At 37.0% G+C, this 15770-nt stretch overlaps 1 protein-coding gene across 1 annotated transcript in view; it reads left to right on the top strand.

Moving 5' to 3' along the window:
• The window catches only part of ofcc1 (orofacial cleft 1 candidate 1), a 94300-nt gene extending 83177 nt beyond the window's left edge, over window positions 1-11123 (top strand). The window contains exons 8-9 of the mRNA XM_067435066.1: window positions 9967-10078; window positions 10191-11123. Of these exons, the coding sequence (XP_067291167.1) occupies window positions 9967-10078; window positions 10191-10264 (186 nt within the window). The 3' untranslated portion in view covers window positions 10265-11123. The remainder of the gene's footprint in view (window positions 1-9966; window positions 10079-10190) is intronic.
• Window positions 11124-15770: the final 4647 nt, after the last annotated feature.

Consider the following 15770-nt stretch of genomic DNA (forward strand, 5'->3'; position numbering starts at 1 on the left):
CAGAAATTCACAGAAAAAGTTGTTTTCGGTAAACACTTCAGCATTATTGTGAGGGAATTTGTACTTTTTATTCAAGCTTTATTGAATCTGAATATTTGAATATTTACCAAATTTCCAAGATTTCCAGCTATGGCTACTTTCACACTCTCAGGGCAAATCCAATTATTTGTGTATCCGATTTGAATTTGATCTAAAATGATTGTGCATCGCAGCTGCTCAGATCAGATTTGTGTGACCCTTTTTTGGGTATCTTCATTGGTTACATATGGCAGTGACAATTGCATTGGTAGGTATACAGCAAAAACAACAACCACAACATGGAGATATTTGCAATAGAGATGTTGACTTATTTACATCAATGTGTATCCGCCACGCTGGACTTATGCGTCTTTATGAGGCAGCGACAGAAACGTAGGAGGCCGGTATGTGTGGCTTTTTTTCCATGCTGTTGTCTCCAGCGGTTTCAAAATATGTCTTTATTATTGTCATTTTCTGCTCGTCCGGCTCTAAACGGATTTGTACAAATCACATTTTATGTTTTTTTTCACACTTACTAAATCTGAACGGATTTCAATTGGAAATGCAAAAAAATCGGATTTGGGTGGACAGTCTGAACGAGGCTTAAGTGTATAGTAAGCACTCTAACAACCACAACAATGTCTTTTGTTGAATTGAAATAAAACAGCTTTTCCTAGAACAGTGAAATGACTGGAGCCGGGGTGAGGCCAGAAATGTTCAAGAGGGTGGGCCTTCATAAAACAGGGTGAGCAAAGCGTAGAGTATGAGTGCATCACAGTTTCAAGTAAAATAAATAAATAATGAATTGCCAAAGTTGTACTTGTAAGTATGTGTGGCGTTTTGGTGCACTGCAAAATTATCTTAAGTCCGTTTTTCTATTCTCTGTCATTTTATCTGGCCAACGACACAAAGCAATAGTTATTTAAATATCATAGGTTCACTACACGGTAATATAGTTTTTAAATTATCTTGCTTCTTCGACATACTGAGCAAAACCCAACACAGCAGTAAATCTGCAATATGAGCGTAATGTCAGTTCAGCTTATCGTTAGTTGTAGTTAGTTGTAGTTGTAGTTAGTTGTAATTGATGACTTACAACAAGCTACTAAACAATCATATACTTTTTGTCATTGTTAATTTATTAATAACTCAGGATCACCTGTATTAAAGAGAAAATAATCACTTCATCCGATGTTTAAAGTAAATAGCCTTATCAGACTACTTACTGGAGTTCCACAACTAATGAACTTTGTACTCTCCCACCAGACTTTTCACAAGACAGGGTTTAGATTCAGCCACGATTAGGCCTTAGTTCAATTAGGAAATTTAAGTAACATTTATAAACATGCTTTAGAAAAAAAGGAAGAAAAAAAAAACATTACTGGTGTGCATCTTAAAACAAACCATGGCACTGACAGCTCATTTAACAGCTCAAACATGCCAAATGTGATTCATAATATAAAAAGTTTTACAACCTTGCATTGTAACAATAACATTGTGGACTGGACAAAAATACGACGATATAATTCAAGTATAAATATGTAAATAACACAAGCCGCTAAGCATATTATATAGTTAGTGTATAACTTGTACCACATAGAGACGTGCTGCTCTAGTCGTTTTTGCTGCTGCTCCTGTTCAACTGCAGCCTCTGGGTCTGATTCCGGATCATAGATGTATGGCTGTATCTGATTAAAAGCCATATTTTTATTTTGAATAAAGTTTTTTTCCCGCTGTTAGGGATGACACAGCTTTACGACGCACTCGACTCAACACAATAGCAGCAGCGAGCACACGTCATTATTTAGCTCCGCTCACACGACGCGCCCCCACCCGCTCGGTTTTTTTCGGAAAGACTCGGAACAGCGCTTCTTTCTTATATAATTATAAAAAAAATAAAGACTTTTCGGAGATATGCAGGATGCAATGCTACTCTATAGGTACTCAAGATTGACATGACACTGACTGAAACTGAGTGTTTCACTCCGCCTTTAAGAATGATTTCATTGCCGTTCTTTTTTCAAAGAAAAGCTTAATAAGTCTTGCAGAGTTGTGGTCAAACCCAACTCAAAAGCAGTGGCGATTTCTTTAAGACTGCAAGGGAAGCTCGGCTTCCCTTATAATGTCACAAAATTAATGGTCAAATATGTACTATTATATTAACATTGTATTGACTAAAAATGCGTTAGAAAACGTTCATCTCAAAGACGAGTTCGTTCAGAATCAGTTACATATAGCAGGTCGGCTGACTCGATTTCCTTCTCATACATTCCCGCAGGGTCAGTGCATTTCCCTATTGAAGCCCAGCGTCCATTGACTTCAATGGGGCTGCTTTGAACGGTTTTTTTCAGCGCTTCAAAACTAGACGGTCATTGGATATACGCTGCGATTATGTCCCGCCCACGGACGCTCAGCGTCTCTGGGGGTGAATGGGGAGTGGGCTGGCCCGGACTCCGAGCTTCTGCGTGATGATTGGAGGGTCTGTCGAAAGACTGCATCTCCTTTTGACTGACAGCGATTCTGTACTATAAGGAATCACTGAAGCTATTCGCGCTCAGTCCCATCGCGGATTTCTCAAGTTCAGTCGAAATAAAAACTGCTGCAACCTATTTCTTTGATATTTGCTTGGCGAAATTGCTTGATTTTCATCATACATTTCACACAATTATACACCACATTCCTTGTTTCAGTTTTACAGAGTTTAATATTTTTTTTAGATCGTTCATTCATTCACAGGGTAACAGACCATTTTCTTGAAAAGGAATATAGGGCAGAATTTACTTTTAAATAAATAAGACAATTGGCCGAAAATGAGCTTCCCCTCTCTGACAGACCAGTAGCCGCCACTGCTCGAAAGCCATTCGCCAGCTTCTTTGTTTACAAGAAGCACACAGATCCGTCACAACTCTGCAGTCATTATGTTAAGCCCGCCCATCAACACGATGTGATTGGACTGACCAGAGTTTGGTTTTTCCAGCTCACAATACAAAGGAGATTTGCTAGATTTCCTGCTGTTAATGTGCGTTTAGATTTCTAGGCTAATATGCACCTATAGGGAGAGAGAAATCTACTAAACCTCCTGTAGTTGACCATTGAAACTTGAATTGAATCATTCTTTTCACAGTAAAGTCATAGTGCACTGTAAAAAAATAAATAAAAAAAGTTGGTTTAACGTAAGGTAAAGTAAGTAACCTGTTGCCTTAAAATTTTGAGTTTATTGAAATAAAAAAATTGAGTTGATGCAATGAAGGAAATTGGTTTAATAAATAGAAACTTAAAATATTAATGTATCTGCACATAAAAAATTGATAAATCATGAACAAAGCACAATTTGGTATGTTTCACTGTGTCATCACAAATTGACCAACTTTTTATTGAGTGGGCCACAATTCAAAAAGCGTGGCCCTGGGCCCAAGCTTCCCAACTGGATTGGAATCATCTTCTCATTATTTCTTTACAAAATTTGTTTACAAATTTGTATTGCACCATTGAAGTTGGTTAGATCCAAATATATTTCTGTGCACAAACCCATCACTGCAGGGTATTTAGGTTTCAGTGACGATAAGCTTTGTCAGCATGCAACAGAAAAGAGTGTAGTTTAATCAGTTGCAATTTTGCGGCAACTTTATGAGGCTCTTGTGATGTTTCTATTAAAGTTAGAGATGCTTTAAAAGCAAACATTACTTAAGCAGATGTTTACCGCTCTCTGAGTAACTACAAATTGGGCAGATAATAGCTAAAATTTGAATGCAGCACCAATAACTTTTTCAGTTTCGATTGGGCCAACATCCGCCTCATATGTGGAAACAAGATGGCGTTGGACATAAACGTGTGTGAATTCATTAGGGCGCGTGCTAAAACGGCAGTAGGTTTATGTGCGTGAGCGCATGTCTTTCCTCCCGGGCTAGTGTTTAAGTGTCTGCGGCCTAAGAAAGCGGCACTCTGGCCAACTGTGCTGCATCATCTCTTGTTCCCATATGCCGTCTGCAGCATATGTGAAGCCTGCCGCTACTTCTGTAAAACTTCCATTAAAAATGCACAACTACAGCTCCAACAGCTTGAGTATTACCTCTGCACAAATTATTAATGCTCTGCAAAACCGCTGATGAGCACCCAGCACGCATTAAACACACTCACTTTTGCCAGCCTGTTTTTATCATGTGGCTTTTGAGGTTTTGAAGCATGCGGCACTGTTTGTGTTTCTGTGTGTCCTTTGTTTGTCCTTGAATGCAGCGAGCTCTTTAAATAGACGCCGTGTGACAATCGTCTGGTATTGAAAGGTGCTAACGATTGAATGCTAGTGACTTTTGCCTAACAACACGGATAGATTTAGTGGCAGTGTTCTACATCTACTGCACATCGACTGCACGTCAAAGAACTTGTCTTGAATAGTGGATACAGTGGAGCTAGTTGTTACTACTATGAATATTTCCAGGGTTTATTTAAATTTCTTAAAAGTGAATTTCTGAATTGACACAAACCTCAAAGTCTATAGAAGGATTCGGATTGCGAGTCAAACCGCCAAACTGAAATCACTTGACAAATCGGAATCATGAATCGATACACTGATTGATAACGTTCGAAACTTTGTTTTGAAATCATCCCATCACTATATAAGTTGTTATTTAGTTGTTGCAAAAACTATTATCATTGCTTCATAAAATTATTGTAGGGCAACTATAGTGAGATGGGCTTTGTAACAATGCCTTTTATGGGTCTTGAGAGAGGAAATGACATTTGTGTCAATAAAGGCCTTTCTGAGCCATCGGATTTCAACGAAAATATCTTCATTTGTGTTCTGAAGTTGAACGGAGGCCTTACGGGTGTTGAATGGCATTAGGGTAAGTAATTATTGACAGAATCTTCATTTTTGGGTGAACTAACCCTTTAAACCAGCGCTGCTCTTGGTAGATTGCGTTGGTCATTATGGAACTGAAACGTCTGTAGTTTTCTTTAATTGGTCAGTGATCACAGGCTGAACTTTACACTCCCATCTGCGCTTTTGTGGAATTGTGCTCTCACACTAATTTGCCCTGTTTAGTTAATCTGGCGGCAAATACAGTAACCAAAACTAAACTTGTTTGTTTTGATTGTTTATATGTGAATATGAGGCTAACTTAAATCTGTTCATCATCCGATCTTCAGAAGACTTGGATTAAACCAACTGAATCCTAAATCCAAAGGGTTTTCTAATGCCTTGTATAAGATGATGACAGATTTTCATTTTGGGATGAACTATCTCTTTAATGCCCTAATTCAATCTTTCATTTAATATCATAATAAAGCTATATAGACTCTAGTTGTAATTTATGCTATTGAGCAGAATTTATTTAGATTTGCTTGATGATATTGGAGTTTCATGGGTTGAATTTTATAAATAAAAAAAAGGCCTAATTCATGATTAATGACTATGCCTTATTAGTATTACTGCTAGAAAAAAACAACAACCATTTATGTAACTGAACTTTTGATTCAAAACCTGAAATAGCATTTATGACTTCTAGTCCCAGTCACCCCATATCATTAATTCTGTGTGCTATTGAACCAAGGCTTCCCAGAGACCTCTTCTCTAACCTGGGGTGATCATTTGCTCCCAGTGTAGGCAATGAGGTAAGAATCGTGACATTTTATGTGTCATATCTTCATTTGGATAATAGTGTATCAGAACCTCCATTATAGTCCTTCAGTTGAGCTCACATTTATGAGTCAGAGCTCAGGACAGCTGACCGAAGCCACATTGACCAGATTAACATTTGAATATGAAATATTTAACCTTTAAAATAATCCTGCAGCTAGAATCATTGACAAACGACCTCAGTTCGTTCTCTCGTGTCTGCTTATAATTACTGTTCTTTATGTTTTTTCGACTATGTCTCATATGCCATGAGATCAACTGCAAAAACTGCAAAAAACATGCTAATTATATTTAAGGTTTAGTTCTTGTTTAACTGGGCTAAAGCATTCAAATATATTGCATGCATGTCCTTTTTGCATTTCAAACTTTGTGTAAATTGAACAGTTATATTGCTCCATGTTCTAACCAGGTGTAATGTGGAAAAAGTTATTTCATTTGAGATTTTGTCCTAACCAGCCACAATAAGGAACATGACATGTTGCTATTCCCCTAGTTTCTATTTGTGCAGTGTTAAACTGCATTTTATATATTTACATACTGCCATTTATTACCTATTATTGTTTCCATCACTATGGCTGCCCTGTTCATGGTAAACTAGTATAGTTTCATGTTGCTTAAAGGTTAGTTTAAAGGTCTACATAATCAGTTATTTGAAGTAGTGCAGATTATTTAAATGCAATCAAACTTTTGACAAAATAGCCACCTTATTTTACAACACGGAAGTAAGAATTTACTGTGAATGTGTGAGACTTTTGATTCATTAGCCACTATACAATTGGTAAATTAGAAGAAGAACAAAGTGCAGTAAATGGTACACAGCAAAAAACATGTTGGGAGATTTATCACCACGGGTGTTAAAATTATCACTTTCCGGGTGAACATACAGGTCCGTCTTTGCTAGTGTTAAAACAACACTGACGAAAGTGTTCGTTATACAAACACTGTGTTAGTGTTTCTTTTTAGTCACTCAAGGTGTTGAGAAATGTATTACTCATAAGTGTACATTTAACACTTTATGGTGATTAATCTCACACACCCAGTGTATTTAATGTTTATTTAATGTAAATACTTAAATACTAAAATGGCACTGTGAATGAAATTTAAAACAATTTATATATATTATTTTATTTTTTCCCCAAAAAAATCAAGTGACTACAAATTTATTTGAATATTTATTGAAATTGTAATATATCAATTCCATTACATTTATGTATTTGGCAGACACTTTTATCCAATGCGACTTACACTGCATTCAATACCATTTTTAATAAATATATAAAAAAACATTTTTGTCAGTTCTTGCTTTCGCCGGGAATCGCTACAGTAAAGCCATTGTAGTCACACATACAATTGAATAAAACAATTTCTTGTTATACTCCAATGCTATAACATCTTACCATGATAAATCTCTACTGCGTTTCAAACAAGATTAAACAAAGAAACATTCCTCAAGTAATGTTTTAATTGAAAATACAAAAATTCAACATTGTATATATTAAATCAACCTTAATGTTAAAAAACTGTCTGGTTTGTAATTCATTCTGATAAAAAATACTATTCCTTTATAAATTAATACATTTACATTTGGCAGATGATTTTATCCAAAGAGACTTACATTGCATTCAATGTACGCATTTTTACATTTTGTCAGTTCTTGCTTTCCCAATTCATCGATCCCACGATCTTGGCGTTGATAGCGCTCCCCAAAATGATCCAAACACATAGTATCGTTCCTGTTAAAGAGACACATTTGGTTAAAACAAACACATTAAAAAAAATCTAAGATATAAAGTTTCAAACATCTTCAATCAACAAGCAGAGATACTTACATAGCCTGTCTTCCTTTCAGGATCGTTTAGGTTTGTAGAGTAATAATGCCAAGGGCATACATAGATTGTGGCCTTAAGTGGTTTCCTTCTGCAATAATAAACAATATTCCATGAAACAAAAATCCTCCAAAGCAGAAAGCAAACTAAAAGACTCAAAATAATCAGGTCACTTTGTGTTTTACTTCAGGTTATCTTTATACCAACACATAGCAAGAAAATGTTATATTCAAAACATAAGCACTCCTGTTACAGATTTACAATACTACAACTAGAAAAGGCTAGAACTAAGTTGTACAGAAAAAATCGCGCATGGAAGGGCACTAATGCATGTCTGCTCAACTAATACAAAATAAGACGAAAAATGTCAAATAGTATGAGTGTGCAATGTCGTGGAATGTATACGCCAAAACTCATTTCGGCGTGCATATGATACGCACTTTATGGCGTATATATGACACGCTCTCTTGGGTAGGTTTAGGGTAGTGGGGTGGGGGGTTCGTATGTATAATACGCCATAAATTGCGTATCATATGCACGCCAAAATGAGTTTTGGCGTATACATTCCACGACATTGCACACTCGTACTTGATCTTGAGTTTCTATATGACTGAAGCAGTTCATGAAGAAAAGCGTGTCCTACGATGTTTTCGACATTTTGGAGCGCTGTACAGAATGGTCGGCGTATGTTATCAAAGTACAACGAGAAGATTGCTAGAACACACAGAGCATTTCACTCGCAAAATGCTGCAGGCCGATCAGTATGCGCAGCGCCGACAATGATGGACCGTGCTATCCGTGGGTGCTCGGCCAGGGATCGAGCCCCGGCGTCACACAAGAAAAAAAATTAAGAGCAATTAATTCATTCGATTAACGTCTGCTTTCTCATTTGAATGACATTTCAAAACACCAGAATTAACTCGTAGTTACGGGGTGAAAGATATAAACGGTCTTATAAAGGTTGGAAGCCCTAAAGATACTTAAACGTTATGCCAAATGAGAAGAAATAACTATCCAAGTCCAGTGAGTTAAAAAATGACACATAATGTTAATGCTGCTACATTATTACAAAATTAATACAACGAAATTAAGTCACTTACGTGAATCTCGTCCTCCATTAACGAATTTAGTGTGTTAGTGGGGGTTATTCAGTTATGTTAAACTGAATGGCGGATCAAAAGCGCGCTAAATTTAAACTGAGGTAAAAAAAAAAAAAAAACGCTAAGAGTTAAGTCATCCACATCGGCTACGTTACTCATTATACAAGCTCATTAATAAATCACAAGTTGATAAGATAATAATACTATACTATACCTTGTCCTTGTAACCGTTGTGTGTGCAGGGAAATCCATAAAGATGGAGAGACCGAAGGATGAGCTGGGAAATTTAAAATGCTCTGCACATGCGCAGATGTTGATTGTTAACAACCAAAGGAAACACTGTGCTTTATCACCCAAAGGAAACACTGTGCTTTAACACTAAACAAGTGATAAAGCATATAATATTTGTAAATTAACACCAGATTTTATCACTAGATGCCCAACACCAGGTTTTTATCCCTCAGTAATTTGCTGTGTACAACTATCTGTGCTACAAATAAGTGTTTATGATAATAAGTCGTAATAATGAAAAGAAAACCACAACCAATTTGCTAAATCAAGCAGCATAATGGAATGGGTCTTTTAACTGGAAGCAGATGACACCAGAATCCTTGCACTTTCAATGTGGATACATGTTAATTGTGGAGAAAATAACTTACACAACACACACAGATTCAGCCAATCTCATGTTAAACTTGAGTAGGCCTACCTATAGAGTATGCATTGCCAAAGAGTCTTACTTTTATCATATTTATAAAACACATATATAAGCTGTAACAATTCCTTCCGAAAACAGCTGACCTCAAGGAGGTGTGCAGTAGGCGGAGCTAAAGAGTCACGAACACACACACACGCATTATCCCTGGATAACTTTCGATTCACTTTACATTCGTGTAGTTTACATTATATGCACTTGCGTGCCAATTGCCAAAAAAACAAAGATATTTGCTTGCGGTTTCGACTGGTGACTGGGAACACCCGGAAAAAACAAACTGCATCCACCGTTTCCTTAACACTGGGTTATTTGGGAAGCTGAACAAGGTTATCTTTCACTCACAAGCAAAAACACACTTCTTTACTGACATTGTTGATGTCATGGTCTAAAAACAAATTGACAGCGCTGCCAATGGTTTCCCTAACATGAACGAAGCTTGTGGATGGACGTGCTCTTGCTCTCGCTCTGGTTGATGTGTGCACCCGCTCATCTCGAAGAAGTGCCCATACAAGGAATTCCACCCTTTTTGACATCATACAGGACCATACAAAAAATAAAAAACTTCACAAAAGTTGTTCAAATCCAGAAGGAATGTATTTGGCACAGAAATACTCCGTCCAACGTCAGCAAATTGGAATAATTTTGAACATTGTGTGTGGTGTGTTGTTACAGGTTATGGATTCTGACAGTAAAGAGTTTCAGACGTCAGAGGTGCATGAGGAACGTGAGAGGAAGAAGAGTGTGACATATCTCAGAGAGAGGAAGAGGAAAAAACCTGCCTGGCGTGAGTATCAACACCAGACTGAGATGCAAATGGATGTAGATTGAGATGAACATGATAATGATACTGAAAGTAATGTTGTTTTTTTTTTTTTTTTTTTTTTTGTGTGTTAAAGGATCGCACAGGGTTGAGCCTCTTGGAGGAAGTGCCTGTGACTCAAGCAATGGAATTAAAGAGCCTAGTCCATAACCTCAAGTAACCATGAACATTTTTAACAATATAAAATAAATTAAATTAGATTCCTTTAACCCAAGGAATCATTACAGTTCATTTGAATATATATGCCTATGTTTCTCTGCTAGGACACGTGTAAACTCGAGGGGAGCAGACTAAAATTCTACAAAGCACCAGATAAAACATAGTCAAATTAAATCAGAGAAAAGGCTCTGAGAGTATTTGTTTGTGGATGGTACGTGATATATTGTATTGAATGCAATGATATTTAGACATGTTAAGTGTGACTTAAGTGTCCAAATATTTGTTCGTGATACTGTTTACTGCCATGTATAGTCAAACACATATGAAGAAGACCAAGGTAATTTCATTAAGGAAAAGTCTTTAATAATGAAAACCAAAAGATGTAGGAGATCACAGAAGATACAACACTACGGGTGTTGAAATTAATCATTACATCAATGCATCGCGATGTGGACGTGGACAATTCTGCATTGATGCAGAAATAGACCATAATCGATTATATCCACCTGCTGACATTTCTCTGACATCTTTCATCACATACACACTAGCGTAAAATGGCGGAGGGAGGTGAAACCAAGCGGCAACCTCCCGCGATCTCTCTTGAAGCCAATACGGAAATAATGTAAACTGCAATTCCTCAACTGGCCGCTAGAGGCAGGCTCCAGAAGGGAGCAGAATCTCATTGAGCCCCATGTTAAAATTCTCAACTTTAAAGCAGAAAAAAAAAAAACATGTTTACAGCCTGGTACAAATTGTGGTTTTGGCTTATAAGGCTAATTTTGATCTTCATGACAACTGTGAGGGGGGTACATTTTTTTTATAACTCATTCGTTTACGTTATAGAAAGCCTTAAAGTTCTGCATAATTAAGGGCGTGGTTACAGGTGGATAGCCATTTATCTGCCGTCTATAGTCATTGCACCACCTCAGCTCGCTAACAAGATGGCAACGCCCAGCTCGCCCATACTTTACACTTCAACGGCTTATCGGAATCCTATGGGTGACGTCACGGACACTACGTCCATATTTTTTTACAGTCTATGGGTGAAACACAAGAGCGACTAATAAAAAATGCACCCAGTTATTTAAGATTTACAGCATTTGTATGCAAGCGTGTATGTGTGTGTGCTGCATACGTGCGTGCGAGTGTGTTTGTGAGGCTGCATACATGTGCGTGCAAGTGCGAGGCTGTGTGTGCGCGAGTGTGTGAGCGTTATTGTAACTTAAAGCGATAGTTCACCAAAAAAATTGATGTTTATCTGCTTACCCTCAGGGCATCCTGGATGTTAGGTGTGTTTGTTTCTTCAGTAGAACACAAATTAAGATTTTTAACTCCAACCGTTGCTCGTATAATGCATGTCATTGGAGTGTTTTCTATGAGAGCCACTATAAGAGTAAAAAACACATAAATATACGAATCCATATTACATCTTGGATGCCCGGGGGGTTAGCAAATAATCATTATTATTATTATTATTATTATTGTCTTTCTTTTTTTAGGTGAACTGTCCCTTTAAGTAGACTACACTTGTAATTTAAAGGGGGGGTGAAATGCTGTTTCATGCATACTGATCTTTTTACACTGTTATAGACATGGAATCCCATACTAAACATGGACAAAGTTTCAAAAGTTAAGGTGGACGTTTGATGGGAGTATTTCTTTGTCAAAAATACTACTTCCGGTTAGTCATAAGTTTCGGCAAGTTTTTTGCGATCATGCGTCCCCTTTGACGTTAATGGGGGCGGAATTTCCTTGTATGGGCCTTACGGACAATTCTACCGGAAGAGCGTGAGAGAGAGAGAGGGAGAGAGCGAAAGCAACAGCCTACGCCCATCAAAGCGCTGGCTTGTAGGATGCGCTGAACAGGTGATGTGCACAATTACAATGTCACCAAAAAAGTGCGTTTTTGGTTGCCAGACCAAGACAGTCCTGCACAGATTCCCCAAAAACCCCGCGTTAAGGCAACAGTGGATGGAATTTGCTTTTCCGGATCAGCAACAGAGTTGCGCGAATGTTTATATCTGTTCGCTGCATTTCCGTGCCGACTGTTTCATAAACAAGGCCCAGCTCGACGCCGGATTTTCAGATCGCCTAATGCTGAAGGATGGAGCAGTCCCAACGTTAGAACCGCAGGCGGTGAGTGAGACTGCTTCAAATGTCTGTTTTTGCCTATGTTCATCAAGTAGCCCAAACATGATCACGTATAGTTAATTGATCAATGGAGCATGCGATGTGTAGTGCGTGTACATTTGTTTAGCTGGCCACTATATGTGTAACTTTATGTTTGTGTATTGTAAAAGCACTCCAAACAACAATACACAAAGAGGGGGGAAATATGTTGAACTAAATAAGCACGCTTCTTCATTCAAATGCGCTACTATTCCATGTCTTTCTATGTAAACACTAACTTAGCCTGCCGTGCAAAACCAGTCCGCTTAATAACGTTACAATTGTCTACACAAACCACGCGTAAACACACACACACACGTGCACAACTGCACTTCCCACGTGTACACCTTCAAAGACAAAAATACGACGATATAATTCAAGTATAAATATGTAAATAACACAAGCCGCTAAGCATATAGTTAGTGTATAACTTGTACCACATAGAGACGTGCTGCTCTAGTCGTTTTTGCTGCTGCTCCAGTTCAACTGCAGCCTCTGGGTCTGATTCCGGATCATAGATGTATGGCTGTATCTGATTAAAAGCCATATTTTTATTTTGGATAAAGTTTTTTCCCGCTGTTAGGTATGACACAGCTTTACGACGCACTCAACCCAATAACAGCGACGCGCACACGTCATTATTTAGCTCCGCTCACACGACACGCCCCCACCCGCTCGGCTTTTTTCGGAAAGACTCGGAACAGCGCTTCTTTCTTATATAATTATAAAAAAAATAAAGACTTTTCGGAGATATGCAGGATGCAATGCTACTCTATAGGTACTCAAGATTGACATGACACTGACTGAAACTGAGTGTTTCACCCCCCCTTTAAGTACACTACAGTTTCATGTGCTTTTAGTATTTAATAGTGTTTGTTAGTTCTAAATGGCCCTGTCGTCTGCTGTCTTGAGTTGTGTTTGATGTTTGCTATATTTAGGAAGCATACATTCTCAGCAGAACAAAAAAAAAGGCAGTTCATATATCTGACTGCTATTATTCATTACAAAAATTTAGCCATGTGCCGTAATATTGTAATTTGAGGATGCAACACATCGTGATTGAATCGTTGCCATGATAATCGCAATCAAATGTAATGGTGAGAACAGTGATAATTCACACCTCTACAAAACACTAAGAATTAAAGGAATAGATCACTAAAAATAAAATTTCAGTCACCATGTTTATCATCCTTCTGTTGAACACAAAGTAAGATATTTTGAAGAATATGGGAATTGGACCCATTGCATTTCATAGTAATATATATATAAAAAAAAAAAGATATAATACTATGCAAGTCAGTGGGGCCCAGTAACTGTTTGGTTACTGGCATTCTTTCAAATATAATATTTTGTGCTCAACAGAAGAAATACATTCATACAGGTTTTGAAATGATGACAGAATTTCATTTTTTGGGTGAATTTTTACTTTAACACACCAATGTAAAGACAAAAAACGACAAACTAAACTGAAAACAAGTGCAATAGGGTGAACTAATTGGTAACTTAGGCACCTTACATGCTCTGATGAACTAAACTGAGGGTACGGAAAAGTTTCTGCACATACAGATGACAACATTGTCAAAACTCTCCCGTTCATATGGATCCGTAAAAACGACTAAAAACGCTGGTATTATGCCTGCCAGGCCAGTATAGACTGAACACATAATACTCATGCACATGATGCCATCATTTTTACAAATTTATGTTCTTGTAGTTTACATCGAGACTATAACAGCATTGTTTTCAACTTGCACTTTGAGCCACGTAAACGCCCCCAGAAATGAAATATATGAGAAAAATGCAATACATAAAAGCAAGGCAGTTCATCACCAAGAAAACAATGTAAAGTAAAAGTTCCATGAAGACATGAATGCAGGTCGTTTGGTCTTCACTGCTGCTTCAACACCATGAAAAATGACGATTCTAAAAGTCACTTATCAAGACAGTGATAAAATATCAATATTGGGGCCACATTAAGGAGGATAATATTCTGTCTGCCTTGATTTGTATTGAGTATGTGTCTGCTGCCCGGTGCTTGACGTAATGAACTCGCCCACAAATCAGCCCTTAATGGGGCCCTACTTATATATACTGCTTAATTAAAGGTTGTGGGCTTATTAACATGTGTCAGCGGTGGCGGCCGGGCGAGATTGAATCTGTTCGTACGGAGCCAGGTTGTAAAGGTTTTATAGATAACCTATCATTATTAAACCCCATTGCTTAATATCAGATCTTAATAACCTGTCATTTTCATTGATGATGATTTTCTTTATGGGCGGCCATTATGGTCCAAAGTTGCGGCTGTTTAGGGAAAAGCTGTTTGGGACTCTCTGCACCTCAGCGCTTATGACTCTCGTGTGCTCATTGAACTTTCTGTCTTTTATGCGACGAGAGAGCATCAGTGAGTAGTGACCAGGGGGCTTTTAGCTCAGAACAGCCCAGCTGAGATGAGCCTTCATCTGTCTCTCTTTCCTCTCCCCCCCACCCCTCTCTCTCTATCTCTCTCTCTCGCTCTCTATCTCTATCTCTCTCTCAGATTCAAACAAGCTTTATTGGCATGACTTGTACAGTACTGGCCATCACATAAGCAATGAAAAAACATAAAAAAATCTATAAAGTCAATAAATCAATCAGTAAACAAACGTGAATACATTTTATAATCAAGAAAATAATTACGACAATAAAATAAATAATTAAATTAAAATAATAAAAAGCATTATACATTTGCTTTTTTAGTGGATAGTGGATAGCATGCAATATACTAAACAAGAATTTTACATTTATTTTGTAAATATTATAGATTTGACACATAAATATGAGAATAATAAGAATACTACATGGAATTATTTTTCATTCGAAAATGTTGCGCTGCAAGACTTAAGTATAAAATTTAATTATATGTTTATAGGTAAGTAAATCAGAAATCAGATTTTCATAAATGTAAACATACAAGGACATGTTGTTTAGTTCACATCACATCAAGTTACAGTAATATGTTAAATCGAACATAATCAATTAATAGAATCAATAAATTGATTTGCCCTAATAAAAACAAAAACATTCACTCAGGTCACTTTGTATTCATTTATTTATTTATTTGTTTATTTATTTATTTATTTATTTATTTATTTATTTATTTATTCATTCATTCATTCATTCATTCATTCATTCATTCATTCATTCATTCATTCATTTATTTATTTATTTATTTATTTATTTATTTATTTATTTATTTATTTATTTATTTATTTATTTTTAAAGAAATTGTTACTTTTTTTCAGAAAAGATGCATTCAGTTTATCAAAACACAGTCAAGTAATGTTAAAAT

Source organism: Pseudorasbora parva, chromosome 24 (assembly GCF_024679245.1).
Source record: "Pseudorasbora parva isolate DD20220531a chromosome 24, ASM2467924v1, whole genome shotgun sequence".
In the NCBI taxonomy this organism is placed as follows: domain Eukaryota; kingdom Metazoa; phylum Chordata; class Actinopteri; order Cypriniformes; family Gobionidae; genus Pseudorasbora; species Pseudorasbora parva.